This window comes from Astatotilapia calliptera, chromosome 6 (genome assembly GCF_964374335.1).
Source record: "Astatotilapia calliptera chromosome 6, fAstCal68.1, whole genome shotgun sequence".
Taxonomy (NCBI): Eukaryota; Metazoa; Chordata; class Actinopteri; order Cichliformes; family Cichlidae; genus Astatotilapia; species Astatotilapia calliptera.
The window spans coordinates 25407421-25428508 of record NC_137427.1 but is presented as its reverse complement, the minus strand read 5'-3'; the positions used below and the strand labels follow the sequence as shown (position 1 = coordinate 25428508).

The 21088-nt window shown below is 38.9% G+C and overlaps 1 protein-coding gene across 1 annotated transcript; it reads left to right on the top strand.

The window, feature by feature from the left end:
• Positions 1-182: 182 nt before the first annotated feature.
• Positions 183-21054, top strand: abcg2d (ATP binding cassette subfamily G member 2 (JR blood group)). Its single transcript, XM_080302994.1, has 15 exons — positions 183-3354; positions 4366-4425; positions 5447-5561; positions 6721-6873; positions 6995-7152; positions 7405-7556; positions 7728-7829; positions 8437-8687; positions 10786-10868; positions 15044-15133; positions 15216-15337; positions 15436-15590; positions 16471-16560; positions 18825-18937; positions 19029-21054. The coding sequence occupies exons 1-15, from the start codon at positions 3104-3106 to the stop codon at positions 19174-19176; spliced, it is 2043 nt and encodes a 680-aa protein (XP_080159120.1). The 5' UTR covers positions 183-3103; the 3' UTR covers positions 19177-21054.
• Positions 21055-21088: the final 34 nt, after the last annotated feature.

The window sequence follows — 21088 nt, the reverse complement described above, 5'->3', positions numbered from 1 at the left end:
GAAGGCAGGTGTCTGAAAAATAAATCTTGGACACCTTAATTGAGTCCAGAGTTAGGAAGCTCTGCTCCACCTACTTGACTAATTAAATAACAGGTATACGTAATAAATAATGAAATCTTAATTGTTGTCAGTTAGACAAGAACACAATTTTTTTTTTTTTTTTTTTTTTGTTCAGTTAACAAAAAAAAATCTCATTTTTATCTGGATTGATTGTGTAGATTCAAACTGCTTTAAGTTGTTGGGGAAACAACCTGACAAACGAATAATAAAAAACTTCCTGTTTATCCTCAGAACAAATTCAAGAAATTTCCAAATGTAAATGGAGAACTAGACAAAACTAGACATTCACTCAGTTGTGGTCAATGTCAGTTTGATTTCTACAGCACTTTGGTCAGCCATGTTGCTTTTTAAAGTACTTTACGGGTTGGTTTAAAACCACATGAAACTACACATTAATAAAACAAAATCAAACGAACATATTTGAATAAAACGAGATAATAATAATAATAATAAAGGGGAACACAACATAAAAAGCCTGATGGGACTTGAATTTGACTTTGAACTTCAATTAAAAGGCTGGATTTAAAAGACTGCATAAACTACAGTACAAATATCAAGTGGCAGGTTATTGCATTAGTCTAGGGTCTGCAGCTGAGACTGAATCGAGACTTCGGTTGCACTGAGAGCATCTGGCTACATGTTTTGGAGTTATATAGGTTGAGCGGCTTGACTAAATAGATGAATGACATATTGTTTAAGACTTTAAAAGTAAGTCAGAAAGCAGCCATCTCAGATCTATGTGAAAAGTGCCATGTGCCACAAGGATACATGACCACAGCATGGAGATACTCTGAGAGAATATTCTGAGCCACTGTGAGATTTCTCCCAAGGCCACCAAGGGGAGACAGAACTCAAAGTTAATGTTTGTTCTGACACTGATCCAATGGATCCACCACAGAATCCACGGCAAGAAGCACTGAGTGGGATTGCAGGTGTCAGCCATTGCTTCACATCTTTCCTTGTCGTGGGTTCCAGAGTCGTTTTCCATCCCTGCCTTCTGAACATGAATGCAGTAGACGTCTTTAGGTGGAAGCTTCCACAGAGTAGAGTTACTCCGTGACACCAAAGAAGTTACATAAGACCGCTTTCCTAACGCACTTATGTTGAAAATTGATAGGCACACTAATGCACACATGCAGACTCTTTCAAACTCTGGACGCAGCATCACACCGTTGCAATCTAATGCTGCTAAAATTAGGATCATAGTTCTCTACAGTCTTCACAGGATTGTTGGCAACCTAACAGAGACTATATCTTGTGCAATAAATCCATTATGCTCTCCTGTGAAACCTGATCCTGTTTAGTCAAGAGTTGCATGAAGACACAGATATAAATTTTCTTTTACACGCAGGCATTGAAATCCAGCATTCACAGTCACACTCTGGGCTTTAGTATCACAAACACAAAGTTACTGCAGTACATCTACTTTACCAGGATGCCACAGGTAGATATTCTCTCTTGTGACAAACTAAAGTTAGCCACACATATTTAATTAATTTGACTGTCGATACAAGTTTGTGTAAGATGAGCCAGGTATGCAAACTTCAATGCAATGATACATTAACATTTAAATTCCCACCCCCTAAAAATCTGTAAGCTGTGTATCTGTCAGTCACCCCTTGAATTAAGTGTCCAGAACTATTAAACTGCATTTCTAGACATTTTAAAAGGGGATAGATGCTCTACTAACTACTTCAGCTACAATCTATTAAGTTCTGACCCTCAGCACTCATGTGTAACCCCATACAGTAGTGGGTAGCTAAACAACAGATTGCCAGATGCAGATTTCATTATATTCCAACTCCTGGAAGAAACCAGTAACTCTGGTGGAAAAGGGGGATAAGCTGATTTATTATAAGTGGCATAACTATAGAAAATGCTATAATGAAGTTATCTGGCTAACTTTTGTATGAATAAAACGGAAAAAAAGAAAAATGAGCAGCTGTGAAAAATGTGATGGGCCTCAGCTCCCTCCCCCAGCCTGAGTGGGGTTGACGCTTGTGTGAGCTGCCGCTGGCCATCAGTCTGCAGCAGCAGCCCTCTCACATCCTCACCGCCCGGTAAGTCCCAGCTACAAATATTTTCTCTCCTCACTCTGTTGATTTCAGCAGCTCCTCAATCATATTTTATTTATTAACGTCTGCAAGAAATCACGTGCAGCTGCTGCCTTGATTTAGCATTGGCGCAAGAAGAAATACTCCCTTAATTTTATCTCAGGCAGGTTTGACCCATGGAGTGTAAATCACCGAGGTCACGTGTTTTACATAGCTATAATATTCTTGTCCACTCATATACCTGCTGTGTTTTTTTTTCTTTCTTTAACACGTGAGCTCAAACACAAAACACTGCTATAAAGAGCAGCGCGTGCCACAGAAACAACGTGTGGATTTAAAAACTGTACTTTGTTCCCAATAATAATAATAATAGTAAAGCACATCAATACGTTTCAGTACATCTTTAGTCCTCTAAATTAATACAAGTTAAAATAAATAGTGGACATGTCCTTTGAGTCGAGCACCCTCATAAATGTGTTTAGAAATATTAAGCTTACAGTGTTGTCCAGCATGTCATCCCCGAGTAATGCAGTGAAAAGTCCACTGTTCCTTAAATTCCAGGATTTTTATTTGTTGTATTTATTTATCCTTATCAGTTTATCCCTTCGAAGCCGTAGAATACCAGCCTTAGCCTGCATTTAAACTTACAACTTCAAAATTAAATTAGATTAGAGTAGATTAGAAGAAATGTGTGTCCACATGTTGATCTTTTTTGCTTTATAAAATTTAGAGCTAATGCCTCCTTTGGCAATGAACATTTAGTTACTATCTTGTTGTTTACCACTTTTGCAGGTGTTTATTATTTAAGTGAGACTCTCAGGATGGTTAAAACAGCTGATAACTATGCTGATTTTAGGATTATTGCTTCAAAAAGTGATTTGCATCCAGCAGGTATTCAAGAGGTGGAAACCTTAACACCACTTCAAAGCGATCCTTATCACCATACTGATCAGTCTGTGCCTTTAGTAAAGTAACAGCGTTTCTCTTTCATGTATAAAATTCTGTGTTTTTGGTTGCAGCAGAGGATGATGGAGAAAACCAGTCACATCAACATTGCAATGATAGAAGACATCGGTACTAACGGGATGGCCGTGTCAAAGGTCGGCACGGGCGTGGACGGGACGAAACAGCGGTGCGGTTCCACCGTGAGCTTCCACAACATCCAGTACAAAGTGCAGCAGCAGAGCGGCTTCCTCTGCAAAAGAAAGATCCTCTCCAAGGAAATACTGGTGGACCTCAAGTCAGTCTCTTTGTCTTTCTCCGCTCTGTCACCTTCTCCCTCGCTTTCCTCCGTTTTCTCATCACTCACACACTACGCGCACATGAATTTACAGATATTAACCTGCAGAGCTATGATTTGCTCACTTGATAAGTGCAGCAGAAAACCTGTAAAACATTTAATACCTGTTTTTTTAAAATTATTTCCCCTCTGCTTAAGCTAGCTGAACATGCACAGAACCCCATTAAACAGTAGAAATCTTATGATTTTTACTTTGTTGAATTTCAGAAAAAATGCCAAATGAATCCTTTTGAATTTTATTGCACTGACTGTTTTAGATTTCTTTTAATTTTGGGGGGTGTCGTCTTGCTTTTTTTCTTTTGTTTTCCATGTCAGTCCAGTACAAAGTGGGACAATAGTGAATAGACCCTTGCAGTTCCTTTCTGATGGTATTAAATACAGCTGACGTTTCCCATGGAAGAATGAATCATTTCACACAAGTTTTTTGGGGGGGGGAACCTTTTTCCTGCCACAGTGTTAATTATATGATATTAAGCATGGTTTCTTGCATATAATCTCTCAAATGCACTAAAGAGCAGTCTGCCAGGGAAACGAATTAAACAGCGTCACGTGATCCACCGCCAGACCTTAATTCAGTCTTCAACTCTGTTTTAAATCACTGACTCACTCCGTGCTTTCTGAAGTCTCTGAAGTTCTTTAAATTGTTACTTTTTTTAAAAAAATGATATGATATCTGTATTTGCTGTAAAATCCATTCATGAATATTACTTTAAATGGGATTGGGAGGGATGATTCATTTAATAAAAGTAGTTCATTTCAGCATGTGTCTAAGGACCATATTAACTACTTTGATTCACATGCTTTGTGTCTGTGGCATAAAACTGATACAGTAAAAATCTAAGAAAAAACATTTATAATTGGAAACATAAGCAAATATGTGTCCCAGTATTTGAGTTTCTTTTTTCATTATTAAATCATTACACTCTTTTTGCCTGTGTCGCTGTCTCGCAGTGGGATTATGAGACCTGGTCTGAATGCTATTCTTGGACCTACTGGAAGTGGAAAATCTTCGTGAGTACTATTTCAGTTTTCAAAAATACAGTTAGGTCTATAAATCATTGTATTATTATCTTATTACAGTATAAATCAATTAATCAATATGTGATTGAACAAACAGTAATACAAGCAGTACAAGTAAGTATCGCATTTGCTGTGAACAGCCATCTGACATGTTTGACAGAGGGTGGGTTGTGCTTTGGATCATGAGCATTTTCTCTCCTTCACCATTGTTTTCTCTTCTGTTCATACTGGTACGCGTTCATCTTGGTTTCATTTTTCCAAGGTTTTTTTTCCTGAACTGTGCGAGCTCTTGTAGATGTGTAACCAGAGGTTTGCACCTTGTAGTAAACGCTCTGTATTCATGAAAGCGTCTCTTGATCATAGTGCTCTTCACTTGGTTAGATGCGGTGACCCATAGAACTAATTCAGCACTTTAGTCGTCGTAATACTGGGCAGTGGATTCATTGTTTTTAGGAACCAACCAAGTGTTTCATTTGGCCGCTCTTAACCCTGTAAAGCTTGAACCATGATTTTTTTAACCCTCTCAGGCTCAAATTAAGTTTTTGTTGCTAATGCACAAAAGAATACCTGCAGTGGTACTTCTGAGTAAAAAAAAACCTCATAAAATATGTATGTGGGGTAATCAGGTTGTTAGCTTTTAACTGTTGCAAATCTGCAACGCCTGCCTTGAGAGAGTTAAACTGGACTGTTTATTAAACCTTCTGTCAGCTCATAATACTTTGAGCTGACTTCAGATATTACGTCTGCTTCATTTGTCAGTTGAAATTATGAGGGAAAGAGCCTCACCTAGCCACGAAACGTCTTGTTAATTATTTTTGAACCTTTAAAAATGGGGTATTTATGCATAAAAGGCCTGCAATTCCTAAACAGTTAATGTGATATTTTTAGGCCCGTTGAATTCAAATGACATTGTCTGAATACCTATGGACGTAATTGTATATAATCTTGAAATAATTACCTTAACTTTTGTTTTGGATATCTGTAGAATTTTTCTTTGCTCTTTTTCTTTGAGATTCTTGGATATTCTGGCTGCGAGGAAGGATCCCGCAGGTCTCTCGGGTGAAGTTCTCATTGATGGAGCCCCACAGCCTCCAAACTTTAAGTGCCTCTCTGGCTATGTCGTCCAGGTAAATTTGTATTTCTTTAAATAGCTCATATTAACCATTTTATATCCACTCAGATGCACTGATATGGATATAGTGATATTATGTTTTGAAATATATTTATTTGATAAATGTACAGTGCTTAACAAATGCTTGATACCACCTGCCACAAATATTTTAGAAATCTATCAAAAATTTGTTCAAAACTACACATTATGTTACTATTTATCAGGTAAATAACAGCTGAATTTACATTTTTATACCCAAATTTGAGCCGGCACTCTAGTCGTCTCTGAGAAGTCAGGAATTAATTGAGCGTCAATCGCGAAAAAAAAAATTTTTCTGTTTAGGAGCACTAGTAAAAAAAACCCTGTAATTCTAAAAAATAAAAATAAAAAAATCAGCTTTTTTGTAAAATGTTAAATTGGAAAAATTGTGGATAGGACAGATAAATATATGTTAACATTAAAATAAATCCTTTCAATTAAACAGTGTATGGATGCTGGTGGGTTAATCATTACAGAAACATAAGAATTGCTTTTGATAATTAGCAGTGCTTTTAATTTAGAACAGCTGTGGGATAAAACTTAAATTGTGTTTTGGTCTAATAAACTTGTTAAGCACTGTAAGTCGGAGTCATTCTCTGGTTGATTTTTTACGTACTTAATGCAGCTCTCTTTAGGTGTTAAGTTAAGCAACGTGTAAACTGGCTTTTCACTACTTATTTTTTGTTTTGGGGTCTTTTTCAGTGACGCATTGGCCGGCCTCGACTGGTTTCTTTAAGCTTTCATGCAGAAAAAGCTGAGAGCTTTGACTTTCTCTTAGACGCTGCGTCTGAGAGCAAAGCAAATGTTGTAGGCTGTAAAACCAACTTAACACACAGAGGTTGGCCTTTAAACATTAAACATAGTGCTGAGATTGTTTGTGTTTGTGTTAGACCTCTTTTAAGAAGAAACTCTTGAGATGAGAAATATTTTGTGCAAGTGTCCTTAGAGAAGACAGGCAGGCAGGCTTAGACCTCCCAGAAAAACCTGCAAACCCTGCCGAGGTTCACTCCTTCTTGCAGTGAGGCAGTGAACTCCGTCTTGTTTCTGGTTGTTTCCCTTAAGGATTTGTGGAAATGATAACTACAAAATAGCTTTTCAGTTTGTGACCTTTGATCAAGCTTTGGTCTCCCTGCTAGGAAGATGTGGTCATGGGCACCCTGACCGTGAGGGAGAATCTGCGTTTTTCTGCCGCTCTGCGACTGCACGTCTCCGTGCCTCAGGTCGAGAAGGAGGCTCGAGTCAATCACCTCATTAAAGAACTGGGTCTCACCGAAGTGGCTGACTCCAAGGTGCTGCAGATAATCGCAGCCTGTCACTCACCTGTCCTCTAACAAGCAGCCTGCCCCGGCAGATGAAGCTCGTTTTCAGCGATTCCCGTTGTGTTTTGTTGGTGTTTTTTTTGTTCCTCAGGTGGGCACGCAGATGACCCGAGGAATCTCAGGAGGAGAGAGAAAGAGGACAAACATCGGCATGGAGCTGATCATCGATCCTGCTGTCCTATTTCTGGATGAACCAACCACCGGGCTAGACGCAAGCACTGCTAACTCTGTCCTGCTCCTGCTGAAAAGGTGAGAAAGCCCGGACTCTCTCTAATTTCTCAGATTTCTTTAAAGTAAAGTAAAATCTTGAGCTTCTGGCCTTTAAAGAATTTTTAAAAGTGTTTCAAGCTAAATTCTGGAGTTTGGTTAACTTTAAACAGAAGCTTATCACTTTACATAGAAGAATTACAGCAGGAAAACTGCTGCTGTTTGCTTCTACTTTATTTAGATCAATTTATTGTGGTGCCTATTGATTTTTTACTGTGTTATCTGTCTTTTCAGAATGGCGAGTCATGGTAGAACCATAATTATGTCCATCCACCAACCTCGCTACTCCATCTACAGACTGTTTGACACTCTCACACTGTTGGTCGGTGGTAAAATGGTGTACCACGGACCAGCACCAAACGCTTTGGACTACTTTGCCAACATCGGTGATTACACTGACTAAACAGTAACATCACAAGACACTTCTTTACAGTTTTCTTAAATTTATGAAGTAAATAAATGTAGGTGGATGTGCAGCTTCTAAAAAAGCTGCAGGGTCACTATATGTATAGGATTTGCTTTGATATTGAGCTGCAACATTGTGATTTGTGTTCAAGGCTATGCCTGCGAGGCCCACAACAACCCAGCTGACTTCTTTTTGGATGTGATTAACGGAGACTTCACCGCCACAGCAATGACCAAAGTGCACGGCTCTGAAGGTAGCGGCATAATTAACCAACTATGAATATTCAGTCAAGTTTGTATCACATCTCCTGGTTTAATAGAATAACAACAAACAAACATATTCTGTGCAAATGTGCCCATTTCTTTGCATTTTTCTTTGATTTTGCAACATCCACAAAAAGGCACGATACAATAAAGAAGATACAGTATTTTTACCTGGAACTTTTTATTAACAAGTTATTTAAAGTGTTTTAAATTTGACATTTATAGTGATTAGAACAACATGTCAAACGCACAAATTAGAGTTGACAGAGTAAAACAGGAACACAGATGGTTTTTACTGGACCTCATAACGCCTTAATTTTTGTTAACATTTTCTGCAAGTGAAAAAATTTCACGTGAAAACGTAAGCAGAAAAAATCAGGGATTCCTTCACATCCATGGGAGATTTTGATAAAGTCATGTAGAAAACAGCTGAAGTCGTGGCTGCTAAAGGGGGTTCTACAAGCTGTTGAATCGTGGGGTGTACATAGTCGACCATTAACTCTATTCTAGAGTCAAATCTGTATATAAAGTGCCAGAGTGAATTGGTGCTATGAACATAAAATATAACTGAGTGGGTTTTTTTGTATTTGTGAACAGATTTGGACTTCAAGGAGCTCAGTAGCTCCAGGCAGAGCATCGAGGAGCGCCTGGTGGATGAGTACAGGAACAGCGGTTACTCCAGCAACACACGAGCCGAACTGGAACGCATTGTTAAAGATAAGCGCTGTGGGTCCCTCCCAAAGTCCCGCACCATCACCTACAACAGCTCGTTCTTTCACCAGCTACGATGGGTTCTTCACAGAACATTTCAGAACCTCATGTTGAACCCCCAAACATCTGTGGCCCAGGTAAGCACGTACACCATCGTCTTTTAGGGCACGCGTTCGACTTTCAGACGTCGGTCAGTGCCACTCTCGTGTCTGTCAGCTGAACATAAAGCTCATTAGCTGGTGAAGACTTTTACCAACTTTTTTGTAGCTATATGGGTAACTTTAAATAGTTAATTAGTGACAGGTTTAAACTTAAGTATGTTTAAAAATAAAAGCATACACTGTTCCAAAAAATAGTAATGTCAAAGTATCTTACTGTATATTTTACAGTTTTGTACTGTCTTTCTAGAATATCATGAAATTTACATAGGTAGACATCACTGTAAATATAGTAAAACACAATTTACTTGTTTTTTAAATATATATTTTTTGTACATATGTATATTTAGATTGTAAAAATACATTCAGAAATGTATCATAATTTCACAAATATTTGTCTGTTATGTGAGAGAATGATCTGTTAAATTCAAATGTAATACTATGGAAAAATATATAAAATGATAGAAAATTAATGAGAATAATCAATAATTAAAGGAGTATTTGAATTATAATTTTGCTGAAAATTTCATGTCATCTAGGTCTGACTCAATAATTCAGAGGTAACAAGTGAAAATATAATTAATAGAAATAAAAACAAACAAAAAAAACATATAAAACATTGCCCGGCCACGCTGTGCTAATTATATATTTTAAAAAATAAATGTAGAGGTAGGAATTGCAATTAATATAAATCTCAAAGTATTCACAACATTCCTGAACAGAAATAGGCCTCTGCACCTGGGTGAGGGTGTGGCCATGAAAACAATGTGACATGCCATTGGATGTTGGGACACATAATAACATGACGCTAAGCATCAGCCAATGAATGTGAACTAACAACTACAAGGTCGCGGGTATGGCTGCACTGTAGGAAAAAATCCTAATATGAAAGTATTTTACTGTGCATTTTACAGTTTTGTTCTGTTCTTCTAGAATATCATTAACGTTACGTAAATAGACTGTGAATTCACATTTCGAATGTAAATTAACGTTAAATCACTGTAATGTAATACAACATAATATTCATGATTGCCGGAATATTACCGTTTTTTAGGATTTGTTTTTTTTTCCTATTTATAGATAATTTCATTGTTTAATCACATTAACATGTTCCTAATTTAATGTTTAAGATCACTTGAAAAGGCAAGATCCCATGTAAAATTAGCGCAACAAACTGTATTGTCATTACTGGAAATAACCGTATTTTTATGAGGAAGTTATTTTTTGTTATTTTACGGTAGTATTTTGGCGCCCCAGCTGCCAGAATATTACCGTTTTTTAATGGTTTTTTTTAACAGTGTACATTGTATTGGCCCCATCATCGTGAGCAGGATACGCAGCGTGTTAGAGGGGTCACCTTTATGCCCCCATTAGTCGCCCCATGGCGGCAAAATGCTGTCAGAAGTCTCCTCACTTTAAGAATTATTAACAGCTAATTGGTCCTAAATAAGTCAAAAATAATCCTTCGAGAAGGTTCCTTGGTGGCGTGGGTGCTGTAATCAGCTTTGGTGACTGTTGTGACCCCACTCCTGCCTCTTTGGGCCTGAACCTGAACTGATATCATATCTAGCCAAAGCCCCTTGGCCCCGGTGTGGGAGTCATCACATGATGGCATCATGACCTATCCCGCCGCTGCCCAGCTTCCACATGAGGGACTGAGGGGAATGAGGTGAAAAAGGCTCAACCTTACTGGCTTATCCCTTCACCCTGGGAACCGCTTAGTCCTGTCATAACCTGTAAATAGTTTCAGCTTAAAACATGTCTTGCTTTCACCTTTTTTCCCCTCCATTCAGTCATCTCACCCCAGGATCAGTTCAGGAGGACATAACCTTAGCATTTTCTGCTCACTTCAGTCCTTTGTACCCATGTTTTTGTTTTGTTTTTTACCCCCAAAAGTTTAATTTAGTTTTTCCATAAACTAAATTCAAGTTTGGATTAAACTTACCAGTTTAATCCAAACTGGTAAGTTTGGATTAAACTGGACTTCAGGAGGTTTTAAGGTTTTTTATATAACAACATATTGAATGTGTATGTTGTAGGCACAGAAGTCATCACGTTGTCTAAATCTCTTACGCAGCTGGGAGTCAACGTTTTCCTCGCTCTCATCGTGGGAGCCATTTTCTTTGGGGTCAAAGATGATCAGAGTGGTATTCAGAACAGGTGAGAGAACTGCTCTCAACAGTGAGCTGGAGTCACATAATAATATTTTACAAAATGTTCTGAGTATGTAATGTGACTGTCCTGCTGTCATCTCCAAAAAAAAAAAACCATCTTCATGGCTAAATAATTTGTACTTTGATCATTTTAATGTTGTGTGTTATTTGTTTATTTAAAGCATTCCTATTGTCTAAATGCCACAGCAGCTAATCAGCTAATCCCTCTCACTTATAATACTTATTACATCGGTGTAATTTAGCTGGTTTAATACATATGGCACTCCATGAAATGCATGTAATAATGTAAAGCTCACACAGCAAAATTCCTTTTGTCTCTCATCGTCTGCAGGCCAATAAATACCTCAACATACTCTTATAAAATCGATGTTTTTATTAACTGTCACATTAACACAGCCCTCGGCCTGTTACTGCAGTATGACTGTTACTTCCCAATCAGGTCTTGCAGTTATCGCAGTAAACCATCTGATTTAGAGGAAATGTTGGCACGTGTGAGTGAACAATGCAGCTTAAAAAATGCTCGAGAAAGTCCTTCGCCTCCATAGTCGGGGTGTGAGACGCAGCGATGTGGTTCAGATATGGGTTTAATACACTTGTAAAAGGTTCATTTAAGACTACAAACCAGTCAGCTAACATGAAAAATGTCAACCTAAGATTTGACGCTAAAATGTTTAAGCTATATTCATGGCTTGGTTTAGTAATGCTTCGTTGATCGCTTAAGCCTGTAAAATAACATTTGGGTTGCCAGTTTGTAGTGTCTTTCTTTAGCATGGTACTTCACTTGAAGACACAGTGTGTCTTTGCTTCCCTCTTTCCAGATTTCTTGTGTGTGCCTCATGTCAGCAAACTGAGCGAATCCAGCAGCATTCGTGAGGAAAATTACTAATAAGCAATTTATTAATTGTTTGGACTCTACATATTTTATAGATGATGTTTTCCACAATATGTAAACCCCAAAACTCTTTTTTAATGCGCTGCAACTACAAAAAATCTATATCGATGGGCAAATGTTTAAATTAGTAGCTTTAGTAGCATTTATTTTTATTAGTAAGCCATTGTTTTAAACTGGACTTCTTTTATTGTTTCGTTTTAGGTTGTTTTGTTTTTATTTTTTAATACTATGCATTTACACGCTAAAGGCAACATGTTTCCCCATAAATGTTCAGGTCAGTGACCGCTTCTGGTGAAAAAGTGTGAAAGGTAATTCCCGCTCGGTTAATCTTCTTACTGTTTTTTATTGGGCACAACCTGGTACTCGCAAGTCCAGCGAAGCCCATCAGAGACCTCAGTGGTCTCCCTTTTTCCTTTCAGTAGTGTACAGGGACCTAATGTGATTATATTCAAGGTCAGTGCACATGCAGAATGGCAGACAGCCCGTACGTGGCTTAAATGTCTCAAGTTTCTCACCCCTCCTTCATCTTTGCTTGGTGTAGGGGCTAATATTGGGGCAACAACAATCAGCATCAACAGTCAGCGTAGGAAAATCAGCAATGAGGGAAAAAACCTAGAAACAAACGCAAAAGAAATTTGTGAGGAGTCGTGTGAAATATTGCTCAGATTGGGAGTCTGTGCTCAGGACATCGGTGACAAACTACTGCAAACATTTTCAAGTTTTCAAAGGTCACGTTACAGTATGTAAGATCTTTAGTCTTTATTCTGCTCTGAACATGACTGTTTTCTTAACAGTTCAGTACTGTGCTGAAATTCTTGAGCCGCCACTCACTTCTTTATGTTTTGCTAAGAAAATGTGAAATAAGTACAGTGATTTGTGCAAACTCCATACAGTATATTCCTGTACAGAGTTTGTACAATTCCCCATACTGAAAAGTCAATATTTGGTCTGACTACCATTATTCTTCTACACAGCCTGAACTCCTTTAGGCAAGCTTTCTTACCATTTCTTTAAGTTATCTTTGGGGATAGTTTTCCGGGCTTCTTGACGGACATTCAAAGGTCTTTGGATGTTGGCTGGCTTTTGTTCTGTTCTCTGTCAACATTATAATGACGAAGTCTGGGCTCCAATAGTTCCCCAGGCTTTCTGAAAGACCTTCAGAAGATCTGGAGAACTATTGCTCAAGAAACTCTGGCTCTTTGAAGGCAAAATATAAGGAAATGAGGAGTGGCTCAAGACTTTTGCACAAAGCTGTGTCTTTGCTTCTGTGTTGATTGACAGGTTGGAGTCTCATGTTATTTTTTTTCTAAGACTTTTCCTGGCAAGCATCCTATCCGGTTGTTCAGTCTGACGTCACTAGCCGTGTCTGGGTCTAAACTCCGCTGCAGGTCCATATATCAAACGATCACTATGGCATCACTGAGAGTTAAAAACTGTCTAAAGTCTTTCATCTTTAATAAAATGATCAGCGTTCTGCTCTACCAGGTGTAACAATTGAGTTTAACATCCAGGCATCCATGAAAACGGAATTTATGACATTTAACGGAGTTAGAAGTAGCAGGGAGTTAGCTCACTAGCTTCTATCTAAATACAATATAGCATGTCCTGACTGCGGGGTTTTGGAAACAAATTAAAACGTACAGCTCTGTTATCACTTCCAGCATAAATGAAGACAGAAAACTATAAAGCAGTGACGTTTGTAGGGTTACTGAAGTTGGGCTAGCTGGTATATAATGATGTGCTACGTGACCGCTAGCTACACAGCTATGTTAGCATAATATAAACAAGCTAACTTTTTTTCCACTCGATAAAAGTTAACGTGAGTGTTCTCGGTGGTCAGGAACAAATGTAATCGCATGGCAGGATGCTGTAAAAGGACCAAACTTCAGCCAGGAGAACAACTGAGATAATCCATCCACAATACGAGGTTAGTCATTCATATACTACTGCAGGGGCTGGGCTGTAGTTACATCCTAAGGTTTTAAAAACTGAGCTTAAATAAATGATTAGTGGTAATAAAAGCCGAGGGAGGTCAACAGTGATCACTGACTGTTTTAGGAGCTTTTTGAGATTAAATAGAAGAAAATACAAAACATTAAACATGTTAACAACACAAAAGCCATATTAAACGCAGACTACTTTAGACCCGGAAGTAGGATTCCTCGCGTCATCACTGAACAACCGGATACAGGTCTTATCTGTGCAGTCTCTTTTTGAGTATCCGGTTGTTCAGTCTGACGTCACTAGCAGTGTCTGGACCTAAACTCCGCTGCAGGTCCATATATCAAACGATCACTATGGCATTACTGAGAGTTGAAAAACTGTCTAAAGTCTTTCATCTTTAATAAAATGATCAGCGATCTGCTCTACCAGGTGTAACAATTGAGTTTAACATTCAGGCATCCATGAAAACGGAATTTATGACATTTAACGGAGTTAGAAGTTAGCAGGGAGTTAGCTCGCTAGCTTCTATCTAAATACAATATAGCATGTCCTGACTGCGGGGTTTTGGAAACAAATTAAAACGTACAGCTCTGTTATCACTTCCAGCATAAATGAAGACAGAAAACTAAAAAGCAGTGACGTTTGTAGGGTTACTGAAGTTTGGCTAGCTGGTATATAATGATGTGCTACGTGACCGCTAGCGACACAGCTATGTTAGCATAATATAAACAAGCTAACTTTTTTTCCACTCGATAAAAGTTACCGTGAGTGTTCTCGGTGGTCAGGAACAAATGTAATCGCATGGCAGGATGCTGTAAAAGGACCAAACTTCAGCCAGGAGAACAACTGAGTTAATCCATCCACAATACGAGGTTAGTCATTCCTATACTGCTGCATGGGCTGGGCTGTAGTTACATCCTAAGGTTTTAAAAACTGAGCTTAAATAAATGATTAGCGGTAATAAAAGCCGAGGGAGGTCAACAGTGATCACTGACTGTTTTAGGAGCTTTTTGAGATCAAATATAAGAAAATACATAACATTAAACATGTTAACAACACAAAAGCCATATTAAACGCAGACTACTTTAGACCCGGAAGTAGGATTTGTCGCGTCATCACTGAACAACCGGATAGCGTGCACTTTAAGTGTTGTGCTGTCCCAGAGGTTCCAATTCCAACTTTATTTATACAGCACCAAATTACAAAAACAGTCGCCTCAAAGCGCTTTCTATTCCAAGGTAGACCCTACAATAATACCTACAGAGAAAAACCCAACAATCACATGACCCCCAGTGACCAGACTTTTGCTTTTCTGATTGCTCCAGGATGGGCGCCCTCTTCTTCATCACTACCAACCAGTGTTTCAGTACTGTGTCTGCTGCCGAGCTCTTCATCACTGAGAGGAAACTCTTTGTGTAAGTTCTCCATCAGGACGCCGTATACGTGTGTGTGTGACTCTAGATTGAACTGTTGCTTTATGTGTTTCTCTCGTGACAGGCACGAGTACATCAGCGGCTACTACAGAGTGTCTGTCTACTTCCTTTCTAAGATCCTGTCTGATATCGCTCTGCGCACCGTCACCTCTGTTATCTTCAGCTGTGTTGTCTATTTTTTGATTGGTGAGACTTTTATCTATTTATCTATTTAAATTTTTGCATTTCAATTTAAATAAATGACATCAGTGTGTAAAAGCGCACAAAACTGTGTGTCCAACCAGGGCTCAAATCCACAGCAGAAGCCTTTTTTGTCTTCATGCTGACGGTGACTCTGGTGGCTTACACAGCCACAGCCATGACCATGGCCATCTCAGCTGACCAGAGTGTCGTGGCTCTTGCCAACATCCTCATGACCATCACCTTTGTCTTCATGATGGTAAGAGATACAGCAACCCCATGACCCACATAAATAAGTTGGAAGGGAGAAGGAGTAAAGATGACATCTCCGTTTTTTGTTTTAGGCAACTTTAGGGTTTTTTAAAAAAAAGAAATGAGACATTTTAAACAGAAGACTCACTGATGACATAAACTCACTGGTCACTTTAACATCAGATGTGGTTATAAAGGGATGGAGATGGTCGGCTATGCTGGGGTGTGGTCTTATTCAAGGTTTGATGTGTCGTGCATTCAGAGATGCTCTTCTGCACACTTGGACTGTCACGAGTTGGTTGCTGTTGCCTGCTCAGAGCAGTCTGACCATTCTCCTTTTACTTTTGGCATCAACAAAGCATTTTCACCCAGACCTGCCATTCACTGGATATTTTCTCATTTTTTGAGATTGCTGTGTGGGCAAAAATTCACTTCAATCACCTTTCTTTCCCATTCTGATGCTCAGTTTGAACTTCAGCAGGTCTTCTTGACCTTGTGTACTTGCTTAAATGCACCAAGTTGCTACTACGGGGTTGACAAATTAAGTATAAGAACGGCAATGCCTAATGAAGTGGCCAGTAAGTGCATTTTAAATGATTGTTGATTGATTTCTTAATCAATAGCAAAATTTTCCAGAAAACATTGACTATTGAATCTATATCTGACTAAGTCTCTATAAGCAACACAGATATATTATATTATCCGTATATTATAATGAACAATAGACAGTTATTCATCTACGTTTTACTGTCTGATAGTAAAAGCTCCCGTGAGACTATTAACATCCTGCATCTGGACTTTGAAACATTTAGATGTGTTTGTAAGTCGTGTTATGTCAGCTCTACCCTCCAGAAAAAAGACATCTAAACTGACTTTGTGTCTGCTAGATTTTTTCAGGACTCCTGGTGAATCTACCCAGCACCAAAGACTGGTTGGCTTGGCTGAAGTACTTTAGTATTCCTCGTTATGGTCTTGCAGTAAGTCAGCATTAAAGGTTTTGACAGCAGACGATGCAGATATATAGAGAAAGTAGCAGAAACAATTCAAAATTCAGACAGAGGTTATCACCTCAATGAAATACAGTGGGGCAAAAAAGTATTTAGTCAGCCACCGATTGTGCAAGTTCCCCCACCTAAAATGATGACACAGGTCAGTAATTTGCACCAGAGGTACACTTCAACTGTGAGAGACAGAATGTGAAAAAAAAAAATCCATGAATCCACATGGTAGGATTTGTAAAGAATTTATTCGTAAATCAGGGTGGAAAATAAGTATTTGGTCAATAACAAAAATACAACTCAATACTTTGTAACATAACCTTTGTTGGCAATAACAGAGGTCAAACGTTTACTATAGGTCTTTACCAGGTTTGCACACACAGTAGCTGGTATTTTGGCCCATTCCTCCATGCAGATCTTCTCGAGAGCAGTGATGTTTTGGGGCTGTCGCCGAGCAACACGGACTTTCAACTCCCGCCACAGATTTTCTATGGGGTTGAGGTCTGGAGACTGGCTAGGCCACTCCAGGACTTTCAAATGCTTCTTACGGAGCCACTCCTTTGTTGCCCGGGCGGTGTGTTTTGGATCATTGTCATGTTGGAAGACCCAGCCTCGTTTCATCTTCAAAGTTCTCACTGATGGAAGGAGGTTTTGGCTCAAAATCTCACGATACATGGCCCCATTCATTCTGTCCTTAACACGGATCAGTCGTCCTGTCCCCTTGGCAGAAAAACAGCCCCATAGCATGATGTTTCCACCCCCATGCTTCACAGTAGGTATGGTGTTCTTGGGATGCAACTCAGTATTCTTCTTCCTCCAAACACGACGAGTTGAGTTTATACCAAAAAGTTCTACTTTGGTTTCATCTGACCACATGACATTCTCCCAATCCTCTGCTGTATCATCCATGTGCTCTCTGGCAAACTTCAGACGGGCCTGGACATGCACTGGCTTCAGCAGCGGAACACGTCTGGCACTGCGGGATTTGATTCCCTGCCGTTGTAGTGTGTTACTGATGGTGACCTTTGTTACTTTGGTCCCAGCTCTCTGCAGGTCATTCACCAGGTCCCCCCGTGTGGTTCTGGGATCTTTGCTCACCGTTCTCATGATCATTTTGACCCCACGGGATGAGATCTTGCGTGGAGCCCCAGATCGAGGGAGATTATCAGTGGTCTTGTATGTCTTCCATTTTCTGATGATTGCTCCCACAGTTGATTTTTTCACACCAAGCTGCTTGCCTATTGTAGATTCACTCTTCCCAGTCTGGTGCAGGTCTACAATACTTTTCCTGGTGTCCTTCAAAAGCTCTTTGGTCTTGGCCATGGCGGCGTTTGGAGTCTGACTGTTTGAGGCTGTGGACAGGTGTCTTTTATACAGATGATGAGTTCAAACAGGTGCCATTCATACAGGTAACGAGTGGGGGACAGAAAAGCTTCTTACAGAAGACGTTACAGGTCTGTGAGAGCCAGAGATTTTCCTTGTTTGAGGTGACCAAATACTTATTTTCCACCCTAATTTACGAATAAATTCTTTACAAATCCTACCATGTGGATTCATGGATTTTTTTTTCACATTCTGTCTCTCACAGTTGAAGTGTACCTCTGGTGCAAATTACTGACCTCTGTCATCATTTTAAGTGGGGGAACTTGCACAATCGGTGGCTGACTAAATACTTTTTTGCCCCACTGTAAATACACATCACAGACAACCTCCTTCACATATATGTTTTAGCAGTTTTAGTTTTAATTGTCTGTAAGTGTGTTTTTATTGAACTGGGGTTGGACCTGAACTGGGCTCTAAACTTGATGTTAGATGGCTGAATGCATAGACTTAAACAGACTTCTCTGATTTTAACTGTTGGGTGTTGCACATTATACCAAACATACATGACCAAGTGGATAGCCTACTGATAATGCGCTTTAAAAACCCCATGTATAGTAACTGTCATGTTTGAAGATGGAGCCAAACTCAAAGGAGAGGATTAAGGCCAACAAACTAGGGACCAACTGACCACAAGCACAGCTAAAGACAGCGTGCAAGAGACAAGAGACTTTAAAAATGAAACAGGAAATTACTTTATATGGCAACATATACGTGAAAAGGGAGTTGAGACCCAAAAGAGAATAGCTACATTACATTTATTGTTTTAAAATGGAACAAATGATCTGCCAAACGCACCATATTGTATTTAAATTGTTCTGCTAAGGATTTACTGCTCTGCCTCACCTTCTGTCTTTGTTCAGGCCTTGAAGATAAACGAATTTGTGGGTCTGAGGTTCTGCGAAGAGGTTGTAATCCGAAACAGCAACATGTCAGCTATGACAGCCAACTGCACTGTGAAAACAGCTGGCCAGACGTGAGTAATTGGTCCAGTTCTGTCTTACTGGTTAACAACATGTTGTATTGTGGCTCTAATATCTGACCAGTTTGAACATGCCTCATTTCAGATGCACAGGAGAGCAGTATCTGGAGTACCTGGGCATAGACTACACCTGCTGGGGTCTGTGGGAGAATCATGTAGCTTTGACTGTTATGATGATCATATTTCTCATCATTGCCTATCTGAAGCTTCGCTTCATCAAGAAATTTACTTAATGCGTTATCTGTTTTTTACTTTAATGTACCAGCACTGATAGATCTTGTGCTCAGAAATAGCACAATTAAAGCTACATTTATATATTGGGGGTTTAGTTTTATTTTACACTGCCCTCATATCTTTAGCATATAATGAAGCGAGAAAGTTAGAGTACAAGTGCAAATACTGAAATAAAAAGCTGAAAGCAGCCGAAAACAGCTAGCTAAACTTTTCTAGAGTTCACGTTTTTACCATTAGTCTCCCTGTAAAGCTCATAAAATCTTATTGTGTGTTGTGTTCAGCTGCTCATTAACCCTTTTACGCATAGTGGTCACTACAGTGGACAGCTATTCAAACACTGTTTTCTTGTATTCATATCAGTGTTGATGGTACACTTGCACATAAACCACTACATTGGACACTGATGTGTCACTCCATACCCTGCCGCTCACTCTAAAGGTGATGTTGTCATGTAAAAAACTATTTGAAAAATACACGTTTAAAAAATGAAGTTCAAAAATCTTTTTTTCATGCCTAAAGATGAATAAAAATACTGATTAAGGTTGTCCTAATCAATCACATGGTAGCAACTCAATGCATTGATGCATGCAGACATGAACAAGATGACCTGCTAAAGTTCAAACAGAGCATCAGAATATAGAGGAAAGGTGATTTAACTTGAACATGAAATGGTTTTTGGTACTAAATGGATTGGTCTGAGTGTTTCTGAAGCTACTGATCTACTGGGATTTTCCCCACACAACTATCTCTAGGGTTTACAGAAAAAAGTCAGAAAAAATAGAAAATATCTATTGAGCAGCAGGTCTCTGGGTGAAAATGCCTTCTTGATCGCAGAGGTCAGACATTCAACAATATCCAACTTGTTAAAATCAAAGTGTACAGAAGAGCATCTGTAAATACATGACAAACCTTGAAGCAGGTGGACTACAGCAGCAGAAGACCACATCACAGCCTACCTGTGTTGCTCACCCTGTCCCTTTTGGATCGCAGTGTACCCATCTTCTGATGGCTGCTTCATGCAGGATAACACACCATATCACAAAACTCAAATCATCTCAAACTGGTTTCTTTAACATGACAGTGAGTTCGCTGTGCTCGAATGACCTCTACAGTCAGCAGATCTGAATCCAGTACACTATATTTGGGACGTGGTGGAATGGGAGATTGATGTGAGCTGACAAATATGCAGCAGCTGTGTGATGCTATCATGTCAGTATAGACCAAAGTCTGTGAGGAAAATTTCCAGCTCCTTTTTAAATCTCCCCAACAAAGAATTAAAGCAGCTCTGAAGGCAAAAGGGGTCCAACCCAGTACTAGCAACCTAGTGGAGATGCCAGTGTGTGTATTTATTGTGCAGATATAAAAGTACCAGTATACCAAGTGAGCAAGTATGGCTGTTTCCCAAAATATCAAAACCTAGTTGTTGGTTCCTTTGTTTACTGTTATATAAGTTTAGTCTGGATAAAATCTTTGTGGGTATAAAAAATTGTGAGTCCAAAACAAACTAGACAGAATATTTTCAAATTATAGGATAAAATTGTGAATTTTCCAAAGTGAAAAAGTGTAGAAATTAAAAAGTATACTGGCCTCAAAGTAAACTTTCAAAGCTGTTTATTAATATTTACTTCTGCAGCATTTGTCAGTTTGTGACTTTTTCCCAATACCTTTGTAACCCAGTTGTTTTGATTAAAGTTTCCAAATTATACTTATTTAATTGTGCTATTAATTTTTCATAATATAATTAAAAGCTGATCATTTGTAATTGTAGACATTAAAGCATTACATCAAGTGGCTTTATCTGTTTTCCAAAGCAAAACTCTGTAATACATTTATACTCTGTTAGTTTTTTCATACCATGTATAAAGATCTTCATGTAACTTTTGGTCTTGTGTTTTTTTTTTATTATTAATG

What these genes read in the sequence shown, in the direction of transcription:
- abcg2d (XM_080302994.1), top strand. Translation starts at nt 3,104, where the DNA reads ATGTATAAAATTCTGTGTTTTTGGTTGCAGCAGAGGATGATGGAGAAA. An exon ending in CCGAAGTGGCTGACTCCAAG is followed by an intron (nt 6,874 to 6,994) that starts GTGCTGCAGATA and finishes TTTGTTCCTCAG; the next exon opens with GTGGGCACGCAGATGACCCG. An exon ending in CAGAGTGGTATTCAGAACAG is followed by an intron (nt 10,869 to 15,043) that starts GTGAGAGAACTG and finishes TGATTGCTCCAG; the next exon opens with GATGGGCGCCCTCTTCTTCA.